General features: G+C 43.9%; 2 protein-coding genes across 2 annotated transcripts in view; both read left to right on the top strand.

Annotated features, from left to right (window-relative positions):
• Positions 1-25,616, top strand: part of LOC136440108 (transmembrane channel-like protein 7) — a 382,010-nt gene that overhangs the window by 118,238 nt on the left and 238,156 nt on the right. The window lies entirely within an intron of this gene.
• Positions 7,236-24,045, top strand: LOC136440901 (neuronal acetylcholine receptor subunit alpha-10-like). Its single transcript, XM_066437066.1, has 7 exons — positions 7,236-7,423; positions 13,894-14,007; positions 16,529-16,659; positions 19,650-19,694; positions 20,808-20,917; positions 21,099-21,646; positions 22,130-24,045. Exons 2-7 carry the CDS (start codon positions 13,932-13,934, stop codon positions 22,660-22,662), a joined length of 1,443 nt encoding a protein of 480 aa, XP_066293163.1. The 5' UTR covers positions 7,236-7,423; positions 13,894-13,931; the 3' UTR covers positions 22,663-24,045.

Raw genomic sequence — 25,616 nt, 5'->3', positions numbered from 1 at the left:
CCACATCGTACGCCCGGCGCACATCATGACCATGATACAACAAATCCAGTTAAACTTCAGGCACTCCCGGAGTGCAACATCGTACGCCCAGCGCACATCATGATCATGGTACAACAAATCAAGTTAAACTTACTCAGGCACTCCCGGAGTGCAACATCGTACGCCCGGCGCACATCATGATCATGTTACAACAAATCAAGTTAAACTTCAGGCACTCCCGGAGTGCAACATCGTACGCCCGGCGCACATCATGATCATGTTACAACAAATCAAGTTAAACTTCAGGCACTCCCGGAGTGCAACATTGTACGCCCGGCGCACATCATGATCATGATACAACAAATCAAATTAAACTTCAGGCACTCCCGGAGTGCAACATCGTACGCCCGGCGCACATCATGATCATGTTACAACAAATCAAGTTAAACTTCAGGCACTCCCGGAGTGCAACATCGTACGCCCGGCGCACATCATGACCATGATACAACAAATCAAGTTAAACTTCAGGCACTCCCGGAGTGCAACATCGTACGCCCGGCGCACATCATGATCATGGTACAGCAAATCAAGTTAAACTTACTCAGGCACTCCCGGAGTGTAACATCGTACGCCCGGCGCACATCATGACCATGATACAACAAATCAAGTTAAACTTCAGGCGCTCCCGGAGTGCAACATCGTACGCCCATCGCACATCATGATCATGGTACAACAAATCAAGTTAAACTTACTCAGGCACTCCCGGAGTGCAACATCGTACGCCCGGCGCACATCATGACCATGATACAACAAATCCAGTTAAACTTCAGGCGCTCCCGGAGTGCAACATCGTACGCCCATCGCACATCATGATCATGGTACAACAAATCAAGTTAAACTTACTCAGGCACTCCCGGAGTGCAACATCGTACGCCCGGCGCACATCATGACCATGATACAACAAATCCAGTTAAACGTCAGGCACTCCCGGAGTGCAACATTGTACGCCCGGCGCACATCATGACCATGATACAACAAATCAAGTTAAACTTCAGGCACTCCCGGAGTGCAACATTGTACGCCCAGCGCACATCATGATGATACAACAAATCCAGTTAAACTTCAGGCACTCCCGGAGTGCCACATCGTACGCCCGGCGCACATCATGACTATGATACAACAAATCCAGTTAAACTTCCGGCACTCCCGGGGTGCAACATCGTACGCCCGGCGCACATCCTGATCATTTTGCAACAGAGCAAGTAAAGCCATGATGATTACTCAGGCACTCCCGGAGTGCAACATCGTACGCCCGGCGCACATCATGATCATGGTACAACAGAGCAAGTTAAAATTACTCAGGCACTCCCGGAGTGCAAGATCGTACGCCCGGCGCACATCATGATTATGGTACTACAAATCACGTTAAACTTCAGGCACTCCCGGAGTGCCACATCGTACGCCCGGCGCACATCAAGATCATGTTGCAACAAATCAAGTTAAAATTACTCAGGCACTCCCGGAGTGCAAGATCGTACGCCCGGCGCACATCATGATTATGGTACTACAAATCACGTTAAACTTCAGGCACTCCCGGAGTGCCACATCGTACGCCCGGCGCACATCAAGATCATGTTGCAACAAAGCAAGTTAAAATTACTCAGGCACTCCCGGAGTGCAACGTCGTACGCCCAGCGCACATCATGATTACGATAGAGCAAAGCAAGTTAAAATTACTCAGGCACTCCCGGAGGGCAACGTCGTACGCCAGGCGCACATCATGATCATGGTGCAACAAAGCAAGTTAAGATTACTCAGGCACTCCCGGAGTGCAACGTCGTACGCCCGGCGCACATCATGATCATGGTACAACACAGCAAGTTAAAATTACTCAGGCACTCCCGGAGTGCAAGATCGTACGCCCGGCGCACATCATGATCATGGCACAACACAGCAAGTTAAAAATTACTCAGGCACTCCCGGAGTGCAACATCGTACGCCCGGCGCACATCATAACCATGGTACAGTAAGTTAAAATTTCTCATGCACTCCCGGAGCGCAACATCGTACGCCCGGCGCACATTTATGACCATGATACAGCAAATCATGTTAAAATTACTCAGGCACTCCCGGAGTGCAACATCGTACGCCCGGCGCACATCATGATCATGGTACAGCAAATCACGTTAAAACTACTCAGGTGATTCCCGGAGTACACCAACATTCGCCCGTCGTAGTTCTCAGCAAAACGTGTAATATTAAATCTGGCGCTCTTGCATTGCACGAAACGATGCGCACAACACGACAGAAAGAAAACACTGCAGTTGAAGCACCGACTAACCTTTCCCTAACGGCTTACTCACAAAACAAACTGTAGGAAGCGCCCCCCGTTAAACACTATGTACCTCCGCAGCTCGAGGTTCAGAAAGGACAACACGTCGATAACGTATAGTAAGACACCGCCCCGAAGCAAGTGAAAACCTAACTCCCACATTTACCTCCCGTTTAAAGCTCCGGCAGTGTCTGCCCGGGGAGCCGTGGCCATGGAGCCTTGGGGTAAACCCTGTGCCGTGTGGTCCTGACTCCCTGCTCCGGTGTCAGCAAACAGCGTTTTCAGTCAGCATACGGGTCGTCTCCTGTGCGCCCAGTCTTTGGTTGCCGCCTCCGTGCCAGGTGTGACCTGGGTACCTGCGATGGGCTAACATGATAATTCTATTAGCACAAATCACTCAAACTTCTTTCACAATCCTAAACCATCCGCACCGTAGTAATGTAAGGCAATCCCCACGCCGGAAGAAGGATCAACACACGAGACTGAGGACTGTGTGAAAAACACTATCAACAGAACGTCGCCCAAAGTCCGACGCGAATAAAGTAAATTATACCTCAACCTTCAACCTTCTCCCCTTCAGGAGATAACTCTTGAGGCACGTCACCTACTCCTGCCTGGTCAGCACCACGCTTCTGTGCGGCGGGTCCAAGTTTAGCGCTTGCGTTGTGCCGGATGAAACCTCTGCAGTCACCTTCCCATGCTTCCCCGCCTGAACCAGTCGCTGCCGGCGCGGCTGGCACCTGTGCCCTCGGTTTGGGTTGACCGGCTCCCTGCTGCACGTTCGGAACCTGTGACATGCTAATACAGAAAGCAATACCATGAGGCACTCAACCCACGACAGCACAAATCAGCCGCACCGGAGTAGGACGACCCGGCCAGGCTGGAAGCATTGTATCACAGTCCTGTGGGAAGCTGTCCTCCGGTCCTGAGCCGAGAAAGGAACACACCTCTACAACTCTAAGTCAACGGCACGTTACGGAAATAGAACCAAGGGTTATAACGGCCTTAACGAACAAGGCGCCCGTGCCCATTAATACAAAAAGCCCCACAAAGTACGTGACACCAGGCCACCAATACGTTCAAACCTGCTCCATAAACGAGTCACTTGGCTCACGAGAAAGAACGTCGGGCCACGCCACGTGGAAGTATCCCGCCTGACCGTCAGCTTCGTACGCAGTGTCGGATGATTTCGCTGAGACTGCACGTGCTCCGTCGAGGCTGTTAATTGTCGGCATGATAACGATGTCACCCAACAAGCCCGACACCTGGCCTGCCCTTGTCGTGCGCGAAACTGCTCGCTGCATGCCTCCCTGCTGTGGACTGCGTACCTGAAAAATACTGAGACAGAAACGTGCGTTTGGATAACGCCAGTTACCGCGGTTACTCCCCAGAACCGTGGCAAGGCACCAGGTTGGCAGAAACAAGCCAGGAAAGGAAGCCCTCCCCCAAACCGGTAGCATAAAGCAAAACAGAACTCAGAAGTAACGTCAACGTAAAGACATGCAAAAATATCACGTCTGCACCAGAACAAAAACTACAACGACGTTAGGACATAATGCACTCCAAAAGCGTTAAACCCTGTCCCAAATGAACAGGAATCAACGTCCAGAGCCTTAACGTTTCCCCCCTTACAGGGAACCACCTAGAAAAAAAAAAAGAAGAAGAAAGAAACATAGCCAAAACTCAGCCACTGTCCACGCCACGCGCCCCGCTTAGACAAAGGAGCGCAAGTCTAGCACCTCCGGTTGTGGGGGAAGAATCCGCTGAAGTGACAATGGGTAGTCTGTCCCTCATGTACTTATATGGTATGTACAGGTGTACTCATTAGTCTGATCCAATCAGTGCGCAGTGGGAATAGCTAGATGTGTGTAGGCGTTTTGATTCGATTACGCGTATGTAAAGCATTCGCCAGCAGCCTAATACCACATTATACTGCTTACACGAGGTAGCCGTATTGAGGTGTTTTGCACAACGGACATCTTATGACAAAGCTCAATTTTGAGATTCAACACTTCAAGCGAGCATTCTGTTCATAATCAAGCAACCAATATTTGGATTCATTTTTGTTCTGGTGAATGTGCTTTGACCACAGTGGGTCAGGCAATTGTATGGTGTTTACACTGATTACCGGAAGTTACGTCACGATGACAGAAAGTTGGCCGTGCAACTCGGCTAGATTTACTGTGACGTATTGTATATGACCCCTTCTCATGGAGACTCTTGACCTCTCGGAGCCACCCCAATCTACGCAGTCTGTCTGTAACGTCAACACGAGTCTGGGAAGTCTGTGTAATCGCGTGATCGTCAGATCAAATGCACCCTGTCGTCTCCTGCGTCCAACCATAATGCCTTTAGCCAACATCTATGTGGTAATTAGGAACCAGCCGGCGCCGGGACCACGGGTCAACCCGCCGCCCAGGTGATTGACAGGTCTCCCAGACGACTCGTACACACGGGGGGAAATCCGACTTTGACGGTAGTGGGTCCGGACTGTTGTGAGCTGTGACATTTATGTCTGATCTGACTGTCTGTTAGCCCGAGTTGATTTGATTATATGGATGACATCCACCCGCACATCAACTTTCGTCCTTTTCCAAAGATAAGAGAAGTTTTCGGCCATATACATATATACTGTAAATCGTAAAAAGCAGTTGCAAAATGAGAACATAATATACATGCTGTAAATTGCAGAAAAAGATATTTCGGAACACAGATACTAAAATCTTAAAGTCAATTCCAAAGTCAAAGAAAAGGTTTTAAAACAGAAAATATGAAGGCCCTATATAATACTCTCTGTGTTACTCTGTGTGTTTAAGTTTTGTCAATCCTTTCTGACCCCGTAGATTTCATAATGAAGGCAACTTTTTGTTTGCCAAACCTTTTTTTACATATTTCGCCCATACTATGTTACATGTCAGGCGACATACAGACGGCTTCTCCAGCCATACTAGCTGACATAACGATTCTTATTGGTCGCCGGTATTGGTTGCTATTTTTGTAGCCGAAAAGGTCGAGGGAGAGATATTGGTTTGAAAATGTCAATTCTTCAACGTGGAGTTCACATGGGTTCATGGGCGAAGATATGCCTCATGTCAGCATGATACTTTGGCATAGTGTACAAGATATCTTACTAATTCATTTTACAAAAGGCACAAGACATCTAGTGAGAAAAGAAAGACGAGGGCGCCACAGAAACAACAGCCTTAATTTGCGGATGATGTATCACGATGTATTATGATTTGGGGAAGTGGAAAAGATGGCGGAATGGACATGATGACTCGCGGACACGTTTTTTCTATCTCTCAGTCTTGCATCAATATTGTAGAAGTCATTGACAAGGCGATAAAAAGTAATGGATAAAAAAGTAAGTAAAAGATAAGAAGAATATATAGTTTTAGTGATGTATAAGCCTGATTGCCCTGGTTGGACTTCTTTATAAACACCTCACGTAGTCCTGGGAGACTTGCACTGCACCTAGCTCATCTTCAGTCCGACACAAAGATGGCTTCATATTTTGACATCAATGACAAACATTTACATCAGGAAAATGCAGAAATAAATTCCTCAGGCAATGTCGTTAACCTTCAATGGCCTTTCCCAATGTATTCTCTCCCTTTGTGATTGGAATAGAGACCTTAATCTTTGGAGGGTTAGAGCCAATTTATTACCAATTCTCCGGCTTAGTATGGTAATTCTGACCCCATTTGCCTACATACCGATACTTTGGGTACAGTTTGTTTGATTATGTTTGTATTCTATATTGCGACTATGAATTTTTTTTGTTTTTCTCGTTTTTTTTAAGCAATCTTCCGTCACTGCGGTCTCTCTTTGTTGTTAAGTTTATGATGGATTCATAATTCTACAAGTTTGACATTGGCTCGGTTCATGTGACGATGCAATCAAGGCTTTCAGGCATAAATTGAACTTCGTCAGACAGTCTCAAAACTGATTGCATAATCTCACATTTAAAAAGTATGTTATGTAACTGTCGTTATGTAACTGTCGTTAGTGTAAAAGTACTACGTTTCCAGTATCACTACTGACCTCTCCATGGTGTTAAGTGTCGAAAAATCTCCCATGTCCACGATGAGTACGACGTTTGGTATTTCACTTGGAGAAAACTGGCCTGTTTGATGAATATTGCCACATGTAGATCCTGTAGAAAGACCATAAATCATTCACATATCTATTTTGGACCACTAAATTTGAATATTTTAAAAGTTGCCCTCCACCAATCTCCTTAACTACTTGTTTTTGAAACGTGCTCTTTACAGTGTCTCGTGGAGGGCCCGATTGATGTTGACATCTGAACACAAAAAACTCCTCTTTCCTCGTTACCCTAAGTGGAGGAATTACATTTAAACTGCTGACGTGCAAAGGGTGCTATTGATTTTTGAATGGTAATGTGTACGGCGGAAATTGCATGAATGGCGCTGTGAATAATGAACTCTTAGGTCATTCTTGGGTTGTGAGAACTGCCACTAGGATGATAGTGGGTATGAGATATAATCACATACGTCACACCAATGCCGTCAATACTCCATTGTGCTGTTCTTGATGATGTTTTCATAGACATACATACATACATCCCCATAGAAGCGCATGTTTAAGCATCATACTGTGTTGTTCAACGTGATGTTTAAATAATGCGGTCAGTGTAATCTATTTCAACTTTAACCGATCTAATCTCCGTTAACAAATTGAGGTTTGTTTCCTGTGTCATCATTGAGATTTGATAGACTGTTTTTGCTGTTAATGACGGTATAGAATGTTCTTAAAACTTGCTTATAGAAGACATAGAGAAATATCGCCATAACAAATATGGACGAAATTACTAGACATGTTTTTACCATCAGACTATAACTCGTAAACACTTGTTACATCACCAGCTCATGCGAGATCTAAGCTGACTTTCTCTGTCGTTCCCACCAGAGGTCACAGCTGAGCAGGCGCAGAGACTTACCCTGTTCCTTATCGATGCAGCGGGGTGACATGGGAGTTCCCATTTACCGAGTCAATTGCTCCCGGAGGTAAGCTTGACTGGAGGGGGAGATCTTCTGCTACACTGCGTGCAGCCCGGTCTGGAGACTTGTGCAGGGATTGTGCTTCAGAGTAAGTGTGTTCTACTTAGTCTTTATTCCTCTTCGCGGTCGTTATGTGTTGGTATCTAGCGTAGATTTCTAGACCGCCTTTTCCGTATCTTTACTCTCAGTTGCGGCGCCCATCCACATGCTAACAGGTATCCGTACAAGAGTTGTTCAAACAACATGAAGAATTAGATATGTGTGAATTTTCTAGCTGGAGGTCGCAATGTCTCCAGTTACCTTTTTCATTCGACTAATATAGTTTTCTTAGGATGGTTCTTGTAGTATGTGATGGTAGTTTCACCCTCTGCCTGCATTTAATTCTCCAAAACGGTGGTAATGTTCAGGATATTATTGTACAATTCTGATGGGGTGGGGTGTCTAAAGCATTTCAAGGCAGAAGTGTTATTGAAAGGTTCCAGTCCAACGGATTTATTTCATACAATGTACTACACTAGTTCCACATTTTTTTTGAACGAAAACACTTCATTCAAGCGGTACGTTTCGACAGGACACTGTTTTTCCGAAATTTGCAAAGATCAAGGCATCTTGATAGACCACAGAGGCCGCACACTGCCTTGTATGCGCGATGTCGGGGGTTGTTTACGGATGCAAAGTCTATTGACGTGCTTTTAGCGAACGATTCAATTATAATTAAATTATCGATTAATGTGATAAAACATGATTTATACGGCTATGTGAAATATTGCCTAAAGTTGTCATTCGAATGTCTGAGATTTGCCTGCTTAACACCTAGTCTACAAAGAAAATTTAACATAACCTTGATCAGTCAATTCTTTTACACAACATGTTAATTGACGATGCAGATATACCCCTTTCTTGTGGCTTAATTGTTACTATGTAAAGCTCCGCGTGTAGTTAATGTCTACCACAGAAGACGAAGCGGGAATAAAACGAGCTCTGACGTTGAGCCGCTGAGTCTCGCCCCTGCAGCATACCCCTTCTCACATTATCAGTTTTCCTAAGACCATGGAGTCAAGAAAGATAGAGATAGTGTTTAATCAACAGTTACTGAGAGCGGATACGAAATGCTTGGAATCCATTTCTGACCGCCTAAGTCGGGTTTTGAGCTTTTAAAATGTGTAGAAGTGTTATGATGTAAGTGGGGTACACGGTTTCATACCGTTATTTATTGTTCTTGTGCCTGCCCATGTTGTAAGGTATATTTGTATTTTGTGGGTCATATATGATGGGCATTCGATCATCAACAGTCTGATTTGTAGCAGGATTAACTATAAATCCTTTAGCTACTTTGTACAGGTCATGACGTCACAGGTGGTTGTTCTATATAGAAATACATAAATCTTATCATACAATTTTGGGTTAATTTTTTTCTGTGAACTAGTGAAAAACAAACCATTTGGTGGGACACGGATACAATACTTTTTATGTTCTTTCTGAATCGGAGCGTTAAATCAATTGAATTGATTTAACGCTCCGATTCAGAAAGAACATAAAAAGTATTGTTTTTGTCACCCAGTGTAGCAGTGCATCATTACTCTCCAAGTAGAGGTTGGGTTTCAGCTTGTTTTTGACGTCCTTTTAGGCGTTTTTGTCGAGCTTTCTATTTTGTCACGGTTTCTTCATGATGTTGGCGACATGACGAAAATGAAAGCCCGACAAAAACGCCTAAACCTAAAAAACAAGCCGAAACCCAAACTCTGATTGGAGAGTAGTGAATCATACCGCTTGCAGCTGTGTTTGTTTGCTATAGTCTGGTCGATGTGAGTGTGCAATTTCGCCACTTCCAAATCGACTCCTCCAGGAAATCAGTGCACTACAGTAACGGCCTGTTATTTGTCTACAGCTCGGCTTGTATAATGGTTCCTCTCTATTATGTCCCCTGGGACCCCGCACTTATGCCTACGGAACTCATCATGGAAAGTGGATGGGCGGGAGACACTGCGTGGCCCCAAGGAGCTTCATGAGAAGAAGCATGTCCTTTGTACTTAGGAAAGTGGGGTCAACGTGTAATGTACTTGGCATGGATATATAACCGGTTCCAAAGCACTTCTCCATATTAAATCAGCGCCTATGTGCTCTCATTTCCTCACATACCACAACGATGTGTTGAAATAACTACGGAAATTTCGACGATTATGTATCTGGGTTACTTACAGTGTTTAACTCTCATCACACGTCCTCTACATCTCTCTCTATCACCGGTTTCACTGTTACTTATCAATGTTTCTTATCTCAAGAACCCATTCCTCGGTCTTCCTCGATAGGAGAATTAATAAACAGTTGTACGACAGCAGTTTGAAGGTCTTGGCCCTTTGCCCAAACTGTTGGTCAGGAAAAAGACAAAAACATTTGTGGATCTTGAATACAGTGAAAGACAAAACGCACCAGTACGGCATAACATTACTCAACACGTATTCAATAAAGTTTGTCCTTTTCTAATTAATTGTACAATTTTTATCTACATGCCCAAATTGTACTTGAACGTCACAACACATAAGGGTATGCCCATCTTGTTCTTGTACATACGCTACTATGTAAATAGAGGATTTCGTCCTGCATAAGCCTAGAATCACGGTGCGTATTTTCGGTATTATCAAAGTATTCCCATTTTACCTGTAATGCTGCCATACTTGTTATCGCGAGGAAACCGGTAGTAATAGATCATGCAACGACTAGGACAGAGATGGATCACGTTGGTAGGATTTACGCAGTGGGGGACGCTAACTGGTACACGGGGTGTGGCGTATGGTTTAATCGAAGAATGACCTGCTGGAATAGAATATCATTTTCAGCATTCATTACAATCAGAAACTAGAAAAAAATGACTTTCTGACTGAAAATTTACTAGTCTGATCCCAAAGGGAAAACACACGAGAAGAACGACCGTTATGCTAGGGTCGCATTTCCAAGCCGGGGCCCGACCGGGCTGTTTGAGAAAACAAAGAATAAAAGCTGCATATCAAGAATATACATAACGTATGGTAAGGAATGATTTTTCTTTGTGTGTTTTGTTGTCTTTTATATCATAGTTTTCGTTCCCACACTGCTGGCCGGCCGGGCCCCGGGTTGGAAATGTGAACCTAGCATAAGTTCTTTTTTTGTCAAATAGCCCCATACGGTGTCCTTCCGGACATGTCCTTGTTACCACCCAATCACAACATTCATCACTGGAACAGAAAGTGACGTGTGCGCAAATGACGTGATTACAACAATACCCAGCGACAGCCGGTGCGTCATTTTTACACGACGTTATTGGGTGGAACAGCGCCCCATGCATATATAGTGCTGGATTAATTTGACGAAAATGCTGTTTGATGGCAGATCTGAAGAAAAATAACCATCATTTGGATGATAGAACAGCAGTTCTGAGGTTAATGAGATTTTTAGGTTAAAGATGTTTTAAGTTTATGTACTTGATACTTGATACTTTTTTCACTCCATTAGCTATCATACAAGTAACAAACAAAGTAAGTAGCTAATCTTTCTGCAGTACAAATACGTGAGCTTGATAAGGTGACATTGTTCCTTACTTTTTTTCAACAGTTTATCATTGCCGCAACCCCTTTTCATACCGCTACACGAGAGGATATTTGCCACAGGACGGTCTTTACGTTCAGTGAAGCCCTAACAAGCCCAAGTACCGGTCATATATGAAACGACATGCCCAGATTATCAATGGGGGTCCTTGGATCCAATTACACCCCGCAGGCTTCAAATGGTAGCGCGTCAAACAGCGCACTCAGCAGCCTTAATGAATGGATCCTCGGTCAAAGTCGCCTCTCTCCTCTACGCTGGTTTCTCCTTATCGATTTGTCAATATCACCAACTTCATGGCTAGCTGACAGAGAAACTCTGTACTACATTGTTTAACCTGTTATGAAAAAAAAAAAAACACTTTCAGCTGTTGTCAGCCAGGTGCTACCGGCACTTGTTGAATACAAACACTTAACAATTCTTTGATGTGCCTCCTTTCTCTATCACCAAACCCTCCAAATAGAGCCCATCTCCTTGTGCCATTTCTAATGTAAAAGCTTTGTTTGTATATGATATGTATGATCTTACTACTCTGCAGTTTTCAATGAAGTTCATTGACTGAACAAGAAATCGAAGATCTCATACCTTCGTGAAATATATATATTTTTTGTAACTTCTTGACAAAATAGAACATAGCCATGTCCATTCCATTCCAAGGTATATTTTGACCATTTTCACTTCCTGCCAGCCTGCCGAAGAAATTTTCATGTAGCAGGCCAGCTCAATCTTTGTATCCTGCCAGTCTCCGGTTACAACTCAACAAACTTGAACCCGTGCCAGCGGGAACAAACCTGACAAACAAACAAACAAACATACTGAAGACAATTCATCCGTATTCACGGAGATGATAATCAAGAAACCGAATTTTCCCGTCAAAATATGACCATTCAATCATCTGAAACTCCAGGACCTTCATCTGAAGACAGGTCCAGCGTGAATAAGCCATACCCGTGTGTAGGTCCTCTACCTGACCCCGGCACCTTCCATGGTCATGTTTCTTCGCGAACCCAGCTCATGGTTATTGGCCACATTCTATTCACAACACGGTGAACGAACATAACGTTCTTAACGTTGATCTCATTACATTTGCATCGCTGCGGTCGGTGAATACAAACCGCCTGTAGTGTGTGCAGCCTGTTAGAAAGACAATACTGAAGTAAGGATAGGATGTTTAACAGCACGGGGCCTCCAGGAGCAGTAATGACTGGCGAACTTTCCTCAGATCAGCAAGCAAAATCTTGACCCGTAAAATTGTGACAATTACCTGCTCGAATGGTGATGTTCTATCGCCTATTACATCTCCGTGGTACTCACAGTTCGGTAATTGGGTGGACGGTGTTTTTTTACACAGTTAGAGGCCCACACGCCCATCGCTCACCCGTAAAACCTGAAGAGTTGTAGCGTAGGCAGGTCCATCAACAGTACCCGATGATGGTGGTCTTGTCGTCTGTGCCATCCGGACACGTTAAAGTTCGATTTATACCTAAAAATGATCAAGAGGGCTAAATATGTAGAGGATGGGCTACGTTTCTCATTTTAGGCCTCTTTTGAGAATCACCTTCTGGACTATAATCACAGATTCGAGTGTAAATATCATGAGGGCTCTGAGGGACTTACAAAGCCTGGACTTACAAATCCCATGTACGCTTTATTCGTCTGTCTTTGTTCGTCTTAAGAAAACGTTTTAATGTATATAAGTCCATACATATGAAGATTGTGATGTAGTTTTTATCTGACCCACTGGAATTTTTTTAACGTACTTTTGAAATTGTAAGAATCTAATGAAATTCAAATGTGTCCTCAGACATGCCTGCAAGGTTGGTTTCTCAATAAAGATTGATTAAAGTTCAGATGTTGTGTCAGATGGCTCTTCTTTGAACAGAATGGTTAGTAAGAAAAACGAGATCCGTATCAATAACAGCATTCCACCAACGATAGCTGACATTGGATGTTTGATTTCGGTACACTTCAATTTCACCACGCCGAACGTTCGTGCAGGGAGACGGAATGGTGGATGTATAAACTGTTGTCAGTGTCAAACAATGTTCTGATAGTCCAAAGCAGACACTCTCAGGGGTCAGAAAATGAACCCTCTCCTGCTGCGTGCGACTTTCTCCAAATCTGATATCATTTGGACAAGTATTACACAAGTTATGCTGCTTTTTTTTCAATTTGGGGCATATCTGCTTAATTTGTATAGATTAACATAAAGAGCCCTAGAACCACTACGTCCGACTTTACTTGACCGATATTTATACCTAAAAATGATGAAGAGGGCTAAATATGTGGAGGGCGGGCTACGTTTCTCGTTTTTAGGCCTCTGTTGAAAACCTCCTTCTGTGCTATAATCACATATTCGAATGTAGATATTCAAGTATAGGAAATTCAAATACAAGACACGTGAGCATGTCGGTAAAGGTCGCCTGCAAAGTTTTTGTGTTCGCCGCCCTTCTTCAGCAGACTACTGAGTCATTATCCCGTGCGCCGCCGGTATCACCACTTCACGCCGTGCGGGTAGTTAATGAGCTGTGCGCCACGGTAAACCACAGAAGGGTGATGGGAATCATTGGCAACGTCTCAAGAAGTAACCGTTCCTTACTTAAGCTTTCATACTCCAGAGACGTACACCCTGCAGGTGTCTGGGTAGGAAGGTAATGCCGACTGAAGGTCATTTTTCGCTAGCAGCACTTTAATATGGGTAGTGGAGTGTTGCGAGGGTCCTAATCCTGGCGAAATGTGGATTTAGGTGGGAAAATTTATTTATAGTAAGTTGATGAACGTTAGACATCTAGGTAATAAGATACGCTAAAATGGTTACTCAAACAACTTGATAAGAATGTTAACATTTTATCCAGTTGCATGAGTAACTATTTTGGGCGTTATTCATAATAAGTTCTGCATAATGATGTGAAGAAAGTAGGAGCTGCCAGTTCACTGCCTTTTCAAAATAATATCATTTGTATCCCTTTTGTTTTATAGAAATATAATTACTGCAAGGGGGAATCAAGAACCCAGCCATGGGCCAGCCAACCCTCTGTTGCCTGGCGACGATCTGTGTGGCGCTTCTGCTGACAAGCAAAGCTAGCGGACGTGGTAAGCAAACACATTTAGTTTTTCTCAACAACATAACATACCTGAACGGTAGGTACCAGAAGATGTGTTGACGGCTAGCTGTTAAATCTGCATATGAAGATACCAGAGTTTTACCCACACGAAGGTTCTGTTGGAATTTGCAGTTTGGTATACGGGAAAGAACAACAACAAAGGCAAGAAACCGTCATTCCCTGCAATTAAATTTTAATTTCTTGATTGTTTATCGGAGCAATTTGCCCAGATACCTAGTTTGCTTTGAGAGCTTTGTGTAATTCAGTGTCCTTTTTATTCGAATGCACTTTTCGTTTTTCAGGTCGACTACATTTGAATGGCCGAACGCAATCTTAGCCTTACACGAGCTTCAACAATCTACCCAGTCTGTAACTGCACATATACCCACTAGCTGTGTGATGTCTCAATATCGGGGCGCACTGATCTGACAATCTAAGCTGTAAAACCTCGGAGTACATGAAATAACTATGATTTGTCCACGCTTTTATCTCAAAATAGCAGGAAGCTTAAGTAGGATTACCTCAGACCTTGGTTAGTAAGTAGAGAGGCAATTATATTGACTCTAATTGTGCGGTTTTTAATTTGTGTGTACCGACAGACGATTCATCTTTAATGCAATCTTCCCTTGTCTAATAGATCACACCGACGTGTCACAGTTTACAGAATGATGGGCCGTGGGCGGGACAAAACAACTTTTCTGTGCCGTGTTTATCCCTACATGTACCCTTATGCGCTGTGGGTTTCCGACATCACAAAGGCATTGATTCTAAACTCTTACCAGCCCTCTAACCACACGCCTTGTATCGTACCAGTACCTCAGGAATGGTCCATGTATACTTGTTCTAAACAGAATGCCTAATTAATCTCCAAGCAGATATCCACGGTGCTAAAATCGCACAAGCTAGCCAGAGAAGCTCCAGTCAGCCAGAGAAGTTGTCAGGCACCGTCGCAAAAAAAACTCCTTCCACCAGTTGGATACGGTCTTTGCAACGGTTGGGTCTGCTTGGAGACTATGCCTAATGATTAGAGAGGATTAGTTACAAGCCAATGACCGATGCTCTACTATACCGTCGTTATTTAAAGGTCGTTACGGACAGCTCGGCTCAGGTCGGATGATGTTTGACTCGAAGATGTGTCCTGTAGACAGGGTGAATCTTCTCATCAATACTTTAGACTAACGACTGACCTTTCAATCAAGCTCTCTGACAACCTGGACCTTTCAAACGCGTCTAGTAATCAAACTATCTTACAGAGCGATTTTTCACTAGGATTAGAGAGATCCCACTGACAAGGTACATGTACATGTATCAGTGTAAAGGGCGATGATCTTTAGCACGGCCGGGGTCCTTAAGAGCAAATGTCTGTAAGGATCAAACAATGGTGGCAGGGGTCAAAAAATCGATTTGGCTCAAATTTCGCACAGTGATAGTACTTGGCCCACAACCCCTCAAAATAGCTTTCTTTTTGCTCAACACAAGTTTGTCAAAATCGTAATCATGTCCTAAAATGAGCCAATTTTCATGTTTTTGACATGCCGAAATCAGGGAAAATGGCCACAAAACTCGTTTGGCTTGTTGCCATGCATGGCAACAATCTGTGTTGAGCAAAAAGAAAGCTATTTTGAGGGGTTGTGGGCCAAGTACAATCACTGTGCAAAATTTGAGCCAAATCGATTTTTTTTACCCCTGCCACCACTATTTGATTCTTTCAGACATTTGCTCTTAAGTGGAGGGGTTGGTCTAAATCTTTAGCTTAATGAAGGGCTTTTAACAGCACGCTTTTACTGTAGCGTTAGGTGCAATTATTTCTTGAGAATATGAATTAGGGACATGCCACTACCGGGGCAAATTGATGACACCTAATCAGAAGACACTGAACAATTTGCGAGAGGGTGCTTTTAGACCATAGTTCATCAGTGACATTAAGAAACCACTTTCACATACATGTACTCCCAGGAGGGTACGTAGCTTTAACTGCTAGCCAGCCTAAATAGCACTCTTTCGTCTTTCAAAATTGTTCTGTTTTCGTTAAGTGCTATTAGCAAGACAATGTCACTTTCCCAAGCAAGACAAAGTTACAGTCAAATCCTCGACACTGCAAACAATGAATACATTCAATTAATCTGCTACAGCGACAGACATTTATGATCAATTACGTAGTGCAAATGCTTAGACTCATTAGATAGGGATTAGTCTTTAAGTTTCGTAATCTTATTCAAGGCTCCATGCTGACAATTAGTTCTATAATGTACCTTGTAATTTAATGTAATACTATAATGTAATGTAATGAAATGAAATTGAACAGCTTTACTATCTGTATGAAATGACAGGGTCACATTGGACTACCGTTTCTTAAGCATTATAGTGATGATTAGAATATTCGGAAGTGTCGGTACAGTTAACCTTCTCCCTGCTGCCTAACTCTGTAACCAATAGGGAATTAGGTACCAAACGGCTACTTCAGTGTATGTGCTTAAGGTTGATATGTACGAGTGTCACACACGTTTCAGGCCCGAGGAACGACAGTCTGCTGTACCATCACCTGTTCGACAACTACGATGTAGAACTTCGACCCGTGGCCGAGAACACAGACATCCTGATGGTGGAGATGGGAGTCGCGCTCACGCACATCATCGACATGGTAAGGCATTCCCCGCCAACACAGACAAACTCAACACACACACACACATAAATACACACACACACACACACACAAACACACACAGACATACACACATACATACAGACAGACATACAGACATATATACATACACACACACACACACACAAACATACATGTACATACATACACACGCACACACACACACACAGACATACATACACACACACACAAACATACATGTACATACATACAGACGCACACACACACACAGACATACATACACACACAGACATACACACATACACAAATACATTCCACCGCCAACACAGACAAACTCAACATACAAATATACACATACATACAAGCAAACAAACACACACACACAAACACACACATACCTTCGACGTGGCAATGCGTTCCCACACACATAAACAACACATCATCGACATGGTTAGGCATTCCCACACATAAACAACACATCATCGACATGGTAAGGCATTCCCACACATAAACAACACATCATCGACATGGTAAGGCATTCCCACACATAAACAACACATCATCGCCATGGTAAGGCATTCCCACACATAAACAACACATCATCGACATGGTAAGGCATTCCCACACATAAACAACACATCATCGACATGGTAAGGCATTCCCACACATAAACAACACATCATCGACATGGTAAGGCATTCCCACACATAAAAAACACATCATCGACATGGTAAGGCATTCCCACACATATCAACAAACGAGTCATCGACATTTTAAGGCACTCCCACACATTTTAAACACATATATCATCGACATGCTTAGATATTCAGAAAATAGCTTTACAACACAACAATGGTTATGCAGCGATAGAAAGGCTGTCCAAGTCGCGAAGAATATGTAACAGGTTCTACTCTGTTGCATCACGAGACCTATTCTGAAGGACTTATAGATTCGATTTCTTCTGCATAAGTTCACCCCGCTGGATAGTTTAAAAGTTCTTTATCGGAACTCTTTGTCTGCAATAGTCAATGTCAAATAACACAGAAATGTCACCTCATTGTTATTTATTCACCGAGGCAACTCATCAAACGATCAGCTGAAAACCCAGAGACAAATGGTGATGTTCTAGCACATCCCCTGCCATGGAAACCACATCTCGGCCGTAAGTTGGACGTTCGATAAAACAGCGTGTGTCCAAAGTGAATGCTCCTGGGAACTTCTTCTACCGACAAATCTTCCACAAACCCTTCGTGATGGATACTGCAAATCCTTTCACGTGAAACATAAGGATCCTTTGATCCATCTCGGGCGTCTACTTGTCGGGACATAGATCCTCCCTTACTCATCTCCATCTACTGTTGTCAGAGATGTACGGTTGCGCATGGATACGGCGTCAAACATTGTATTTCTGTCATGTACACATTGACAACATGAAAGCACTTTAGGTTTCAATTTTGGCACTTTAGAGCTAAACTAAACATTTCGTAGGCACGATCTAAACGTCTCATACGACAGGAGCCGTGGCGCGGATACAAACTTGTCTCGGTGCGTTTGTATTTCGAACCGCTCATTTCATGGAAAGACGAGTTCGCTTGACTAGAATGACGGTGCCGCCAAACTTTTCTTCGCGAAAATATTCAGTTCACAGAACACGTCCCGTCAAACTTACGTAATTTCACGCCACATTCCTCAGTATAGATTGTTGGCATCTATAACTATTTTACCGACTTTCAATATAGAAATTCCATCAGGGCGTATTTTCCGACTCAGTAGTTCCTAACCTACAGAAATGATTGCCGCTATGCCTACAAATACGGTGATTTAGTCCCGCCTATCTCATAAGTGAGCTTGCCGGGATACAGGTAATGTCGTAACCTGTAAGCCCAGTATTGGGACGGGCCAGTCGGATTTGTGACGTTGAATTGAAATCTCTGCTTTGAAAGAAACTTTGAAATAAATCTATGTTGTGTGCCGCATCTTAAGCCCCCTATCTCACTGTACCCGCGGCACGCTGGCGGCTTTGCTGCGTCCTTAACTGGATTTATGTTACCCTTGAGTTTATAGTGTGAATATCATGCAAAATGTACGAGTATGACTAAAAGATAATAAAACACACAACGCGTAAAAAAATTCTTTTATGGCTGAAATTCGCTGAGAGCGCTGTCAGATCGCTTGATCGCAGCGAGGTCGCCAACGTGCCGCGGGTCCAGTGAGAGAGGTGCTTTCCTGTTGCGCTGCTATCTGGTAATAGATTATTAACACTAGAGGCTGCGACCGCCGACCGACCAAACATTTTACAGATCGACCAACGACCTTAGATCGATTTGTTTTTACGTTTGGTGTGTTTTGTTGTCTTTCAAGTCGTACTTTTACATGATACATCGTATTCCAATTATAAATCATGGATCACGCACGTCCAATTTTGGTCGCTCAGTGATCGATGTCTAGTCCCAGAAGGAAATATGAATATGCTGATTACGTCACAGATTCGTCGATATCTGCATTAATCAATATTGTCCAAACTGCCGTTGTAATCCATCCTCCTGTACTGTATTGTCTTTCAGCAGGGATGTACTTCAGTAATGATTTGTTATTCACAACCAAACTAATAAATTAAGAATCCATTCTGGTTCTCCGTGTACCATCTTACGACTTGTAAACCGACCCAGGTGCGCTTCGCCCCATGCACTTGTGATGACGTCAACACTAACCATGTCTGCTGACCCTTACCATCCGAGATGTAAAGCTGATGGAATATCTATCTATCGTCTAAGCGAAACAACAACGAGCTTTTTATCTTTTCAAGATCCACTTGGGGCGACGGAATGATAATAAGAAAAGTAGGAGGCTCAAGAAGGGAATATTTTTGAGTCTGGCCTACTACTCCTGTATGCACCAACCAATCCCTCACCATGTTGGAACAATGCTCCCGAGTGTGGGATTTCAAAAGCAATCTACCACCTGTCTTAGACTCTAACTCTGACGCAATCGATTTTCATCTTTTCCAGAACGAGAAGCATCAAACCCTGACGGCGAGCCTGTGGCTGACCATGGTAGGATCTACCGCTGTGTAACAGCCTGATTACACCACACAGTTATTCAATCTTGCCAGCAGATTGGATTTCATTTTGCACTGATAAGATTACGTAGACAGAGACGTATCAGAGTGCGTTCAATAAATGCTACACTCTGATTTATTACCACGGATACAAATTGGCTTCTAGAAGCCTCTCTGGGATAATCAGTATGGATTAGTTGGTGCAATGTATTCTTTGTGATCTGATGCATGGTCTTATATATGGCATGAATAGTTCTAACACTGTATAATCACTTAGCCTGTTAAACTGTAACAGTAGTACATAATGTTCTGTTCAGTGTTGCTGCTGAATTCTAGCCAGGAAACTTTTCATCATTATAAACACTTTCCCGCCCTGCCAAGCGTCTCCCCTGTTGAGATGTATTTCCTACAGCCTGGCTGTCACACGTACAGTCTCAGGACATCAGAACAATTAACAGTCATTGGACCTGTATTTTTTTGAATATCGGGATTCGACATCCATTCATCACATGCAATTCAAAGGAGTCAATTGTCCGGGGACTTTAATGACGCAGTTCTTTTGACAAGCCGTTTTCGGTCGATTTCCAAGTAGCATACAACGCTCGAATTATGAATTACAAGTTCTGAATTTGGAATCCTTATGTTGTGGTGATAAGCAAACTTGTTTGTTGCTTATGCTGTCAAAATATTACCTGCTTCTACTAGTGGTCTGCGCTTCTGTTACTTACTACATCTGGTTCTGATTGCTTGGAACCAAAAGGCACGAGTTCAACTCCTGGGTAGGACACCTCTGGACAAGAGGCGCATTGAGTAATACCAGAGACTTTATAAAAATGGTACATATTTATGAAACAGTATGGAAGTTAAACACATTCCACTGCCAGTAGACTAGCCCCCTGTTGCAGTGATTGCACCACAGTGTGACCCTGGGCTATGAAACGGGGATGGGCACCGCCCTATTCACCTTATGGTGTGGGCAGGATTTTAACTTTTTAACTAACTACAAAAGTGCTATACTGTGTTGATGGTAGCTGGTATCTCTGATGGTGGAGATGCTACGTATACATGCTATTGTTTGATAATTTGTTCAACTTTCACCGTTTCCCAGGGCTGGAATGACACCCATCTTCAGTGGAATCCAGAAGAGTTCGGTAATTTTAAGAGGATCACTGTACCTTCCAAGAAGGTGTGGATGCCCGACATTGTGCTATACCAGAAGTAAGACAGGAGCTTATCACGTATTGCCTTTTTTCTGACGTTGTAATGAAATATCATGTTTGTACTGTACATATTCCTCATTGGCTGTATCAACGTGATTACAATGGGTGACGCGGTATTTTCTGTCTTACACATAAAGTGTTGTTTGGAACATTGATCATTGTCCTCCTTGTGCCTGCAGCGTGGATCCGTACTTTGACGGCTGGTCGCACCGAGAGACGTACGTGAAGATCCACAGTAACGGGTACATCCTGTGGGAGGTCCCCGCCGTCATCGTGTCCTCATGCCACCTGGACGTCTCCAACTTCCCGTTCGACACGCAGGCCTGCCAGCTCAAGTTCGGCCCGTGGATCCACAGCGGCTTCGAGCTGGTGATGCGAGCCATGGCCGAGGACGGCAGTCTGGAGGGCTTCATAGAACACCCTGAGTGGACAGTCTTATATTTCAAAGCAACAGCGAACATGATCTGGTACGGGGAAGACTTCAACATCGGGACTCCGTACGCTGACGTCACCTTTACCCTGGGTCTCCAGAGGAAGTCCACGTTTTACGTGTTTAACCTGCTCTTACCGTGTCTGCTCCTGACCTTCATCATGGCCGTGACGTTCTTCCTGCCCATTAACAGCGGGGAGAGGCTGTCCTTCGGGGTGTCCTTACTCCTCTCCATGGTCGTCTTTCAGCTCGTCATCACCGAAGTCCTGCCGGAATCAGACAAACTGCCTTGGATTGGTAAGTTCCGATGCCCCTTGCGGACATAACGTGCATCCAATAGCTCCAAAGACTTATAGAAACATGTTGGTCATCAGAACTAAAATATCGTCTAGATTGCCTTTTGCCATTAATGACTAACAGCGTCATACAAACTCTAATGCTGCAGTCAAAAGTCCACAGGTTGGTCATTTATCATCAAATGGGTATCTCTTGCACTTCGTAAATCATCAATCCGGTTAGCCTCCGTTGCAGTCCTGTACTAGCGATTTTTCAACCTATCGGGTCCAGGTTCTTGGGGGGCCGTATCTGCTTGAGGCCCCGTATCCTCAGGATCCCAAGTAGATACGGCCCCCCCAAGAACCTGGACCCGATAAGTTGAAAACTCGCTAGTGGGAAGGACTGCAACGGAGGCTACAAGATGGTACTGATTTTATAGCAGGGTATTCAGGAGTATGTATTTATCCAACTATCAACTCCACATCATCACTTCTCTCCATGCAGGTCGTTACGTCATCATCACCATGATCCTGATGTCCTTCTCCCTGGCCATGACCATATTCGTCATGCACGTGTGTGACTGCACAGTGTCGGTGGAGCCCCTCCCTAAGTGGGTTCGGGAGGTGATGCTGAAGCGGCTGGCCAAGGTCCTACTGATGGGGGACCTCTCCAAGAACCTGCGCACACTCGACCCGGACGAGTCGTCCTCGAAGATCGAGCTGGTGAACGACATCTCGGACATCACTGACACGCTGTACGCCAACAACAGCCGCGTGCACTGCGGACTGCAGAAGGACGTCAAACTGGTGGACTGCTACGCGTTCCAGATCAAGATGACCAACACTCTGCACGACATCGAGAGAAAGTTGAACGACGTACTAGACATCATGCGGCACCATCAAAGGCACAGGGCGTACGAAAAAGAGTGGAGAAGTCTCGCAAAAGTGCTGGACAGAGTCTTCCTCATTATGTACATATTGGTGGCAGGGGCCTGCCTCGTTAGTTTCGCGAGCAATACTAGCAGCAAACCTGGATGATTGAGGGATAAAGGGCACAGCCTTGGTACAACTACTGACGAGGGGGAACTGGTGTTCGCGGGTGGCTTAAGCTTGCTTCTGTATTCTGCGAACATTGAGAGCCAAGCGTATGCTGTGGGTAGGAGATAGTCCAGGCCCGTGCGGCTCATGTTTGGGCCTCTTGAGTTTTTCAAAGTTAGGTAGACCAAGGAGGTTAGTAGACATAGGGAGTTGTTGCAGGCTTCAGGCCTGCTAGGTCGGATGACAAAGGAGATATTAAGGTAAGGGTAGATCATGACCCTCTAAAGGTCTCTGGTTGGATCGTCATCTCGCGTGTGATGAACGGACGACTGACGCTGGTAGAAAACCGTTTTAGGAAACCTCTTGACAAAATACAATTGTCTGCTTCATAGCTGCGGCAATTCCAACTTCACTGCACCAAAACAAAAGGTAGCGAGCTGAAAATTAGGCGAGTGCTATGTACACGGACACGGGTTTCGCCGTGTTGACTTTCCTTTTTGGCAGCTAGACTGCTTTAGGGGTGCGGTTCACAAAATACAGCGGATAAAAACAGTCTATTGGAGAAAAGTTGTACAGATCGACTTGCTGTAGGTCATATCGTGATATAGTTTTATATGATAAAGCAACGAAAGGTTAAAAATGTATATAGTTAAGTGAAGTTCATTGTCAGTGCGGTTAGGCGCGTCGCCTTACTGCATATACATTAACCTATTGGGCGTATAATTGGATACATTCATGATTGCACTACACATCACGTAAATCTATTGTGAATATCGACTTCTTCAACGTTACCGTTTATCACAGACATCGATATAGCAGTGGCCTATTGTGCTACGATAATGAAGCATTGTGCCTTTCTAAACTAACAGTTACAATGTATCCTTCATAAGACTCTTATTTCACTACCTAGAGTCTATGCTATCCTACTTAACTTTTGTAATTATGATTTCAAAACATGTTGTGAATAGGATGTTTTCATGTATGATGTACTCTATTTGGGAACCATGGGTGAAGATGTCGGTCAGAGCATTTAACTTGACACAGCAAATGTCACTATTGGTGGACCTTTATTGATAATGGATATTCAGAACATGCTGGATATGTCACCAAGCAGAGGCGTTTAGGTCTACACCCATCTGTTAACTAATGCAGTCATTATGCTGAGTGGAAAGTTGGCCATAGATATAGCTAGATCCGTATCGGTTAACCGGTATCACCGCCCTTTGGAGTAACACATAAACGAACCATATATCTGTACTATAACTATAAATATACCGATAGATCCGATAACGCAATGCTTACACAGAAATAATGCACTAGTCGTTTTACATGAATATATGAGATATCATAGAAGATAAGTATCAATAAAGCTGTTTGACGTTACTAATGAATCCTGTTGTTGTTACTTCCTGATAGACCCAAGATGTGCATGTTGGACAAAAACTGAGTTGAGATAATCCGTTAAGTAGTCTTTTAGTTCTAGCTGGGGGGATGGAGATGTTGTGTTTGTTCCTCAGTGACCGACCAGTGGCTGCGGATCTACAGGGGGGGACGAGATCGTGTAGGGGGTCGTCATCTTGCAGCATTTGTTTGAAGAGTTTGACAGCGGCATCCTCGCGCCTTGACTTGAGGGTGGGTAGTTCAGGCACATCACGCCGGCCTGCTCGGCTGAAGGTCGCAGCGAGCTCGAAGCCGCAGCGCGACCGCCGTCTGCTAGGATTGGGGGACTTAACTGACACTTATTGTTATGATGTGCGACATCCAAGTCCCTGGGCACATTTCATATCGATTATAGTGAACAGAGCAGGCGATTCAGGGCAATATAACGTAATGAGTGCCCAATGTGAGGGGTAATTGGCGAAGGAATGCTCTATTTTGGAGTGGAGTGTGATTGGATAAGTGACATTAACTTGCTCAGTTGGTGGGTCAATACCCTAAGTAGTCGCTCAGCACGAATTGAGTTTGTCGGCGGCGGCAGTCGTGTGTCACGGGTCTGAATGTACAGTTTTTGTACACATATTGGACACCACAGATGGAGTCAGTACCACAAGGGGAGCTATATGTTGGAACAGTCAACAAAGAAATTGGTACAGATGTCTCTAAAGATAATCTAACTAGCCCTGAAGGAACGCCTGCTTAATCTCCAAGGGAAATGATACTGGGAAAGAAGATTGTACTGTTCTTTAATTGTGTCATTCTAAAGCCCCCCTCTCACTGGACCCGCGGCACGCTGGCGGCGTCGCTGCGTCCTAAACTGGATTTGTGTTACCCTTGACTGTATGATGGGAATATCATTCAAATCGTACAAGTATGACCAAAAAGATAACAAAACATACAATTACAAAGCTCAAAAAGATTCGTTTTTTGTCGATGAAATTCGTTGAGTGCTTTGTCAATTCCATCGGCCGCAGCGACGCCGCCAGCGTGCCGCGGGTTGCTATCCCAACAATACACTAGTAAGATATTTTTGAATATCTCTTACTAGTAAATTAATGGAATAAAGGGGTGCTATCCCAACGATATGCTAGTAAGACTTTTTGATGTCTCTTACTAGTAAATTAATGGGATAAGGCAGTGCTATTCCATTAATTTACTAGTAAGAGAATTTAAAATGTATCTTATGGTAAATCGATGGGATAACGCTTTTCAAATAGAAGTTATCCCAACTTTTTAAACTATCCCGTTTTCTAACAGAAATTATTTAAGAACTGAATAAATGTAATAAATAATCAAGTCTGTCCAGTGAGAGGGGGGCTTTAACGTACAACAGGCCAGCAGTTTAGACAGGTCATCGTCCGACAGGTCATACAGGGCGTGAGTTAAAGGAACTCTGTAAGTAGTGAGTATGACCACCTTGACTACTTTTGTATGCCCTGCTCAATACGGTGTGGTTCTGTGTAAGTAGTTCGTATGGCCTGCCAGTGGACACTGTTTAATTTGGGATTTTAACCGAG

Source organism: Branchiostoma lanceolatum, chromosome 8 (genome assembly GCF_035083965.1).
Source record: "Branchiostoma lanceolatum isolate klBraLanc5 chromosome 8, klBraLanc5.hap2, whole genome shotgun sequence".
NCBI lineage: Eukaryota > Metazoa > Chordata > Leptocardii > Amphioxiformes > Branchiostomatidae > Branchiostoma > Branchiostoma lanceolatum.
Note: the sequence above shows the minus strand (reverse complement) of the source record. Positions and strands in the feature narration are given on the sequence as shown.

Excerpts from the sequence above, each read along its gene's own strand:
- LOC136440901 (XM_066437066.1), top strand. The coding sequence starts at position 13,932 with ATGGGCCAGCCAACCCTCTGTTGCCTGGCGACGATCTGTGTGGCGCTT. Across the intron at positions 20,918-21,098 it reads GACATTGTGCTATACCAGAA|CGTGGATCCGTACTTTGACG; the intron begins GTAAGACAGGAG and ends TTGTGCCTGCAG. Across the intron at positions 21,647-22,129 it reads AGACAAACTGCCTTGGATTG|GTCGTTACGTCATCATCACC; the intron begins GTAAGTTCCGAT and ends CTCTCCATGCAG.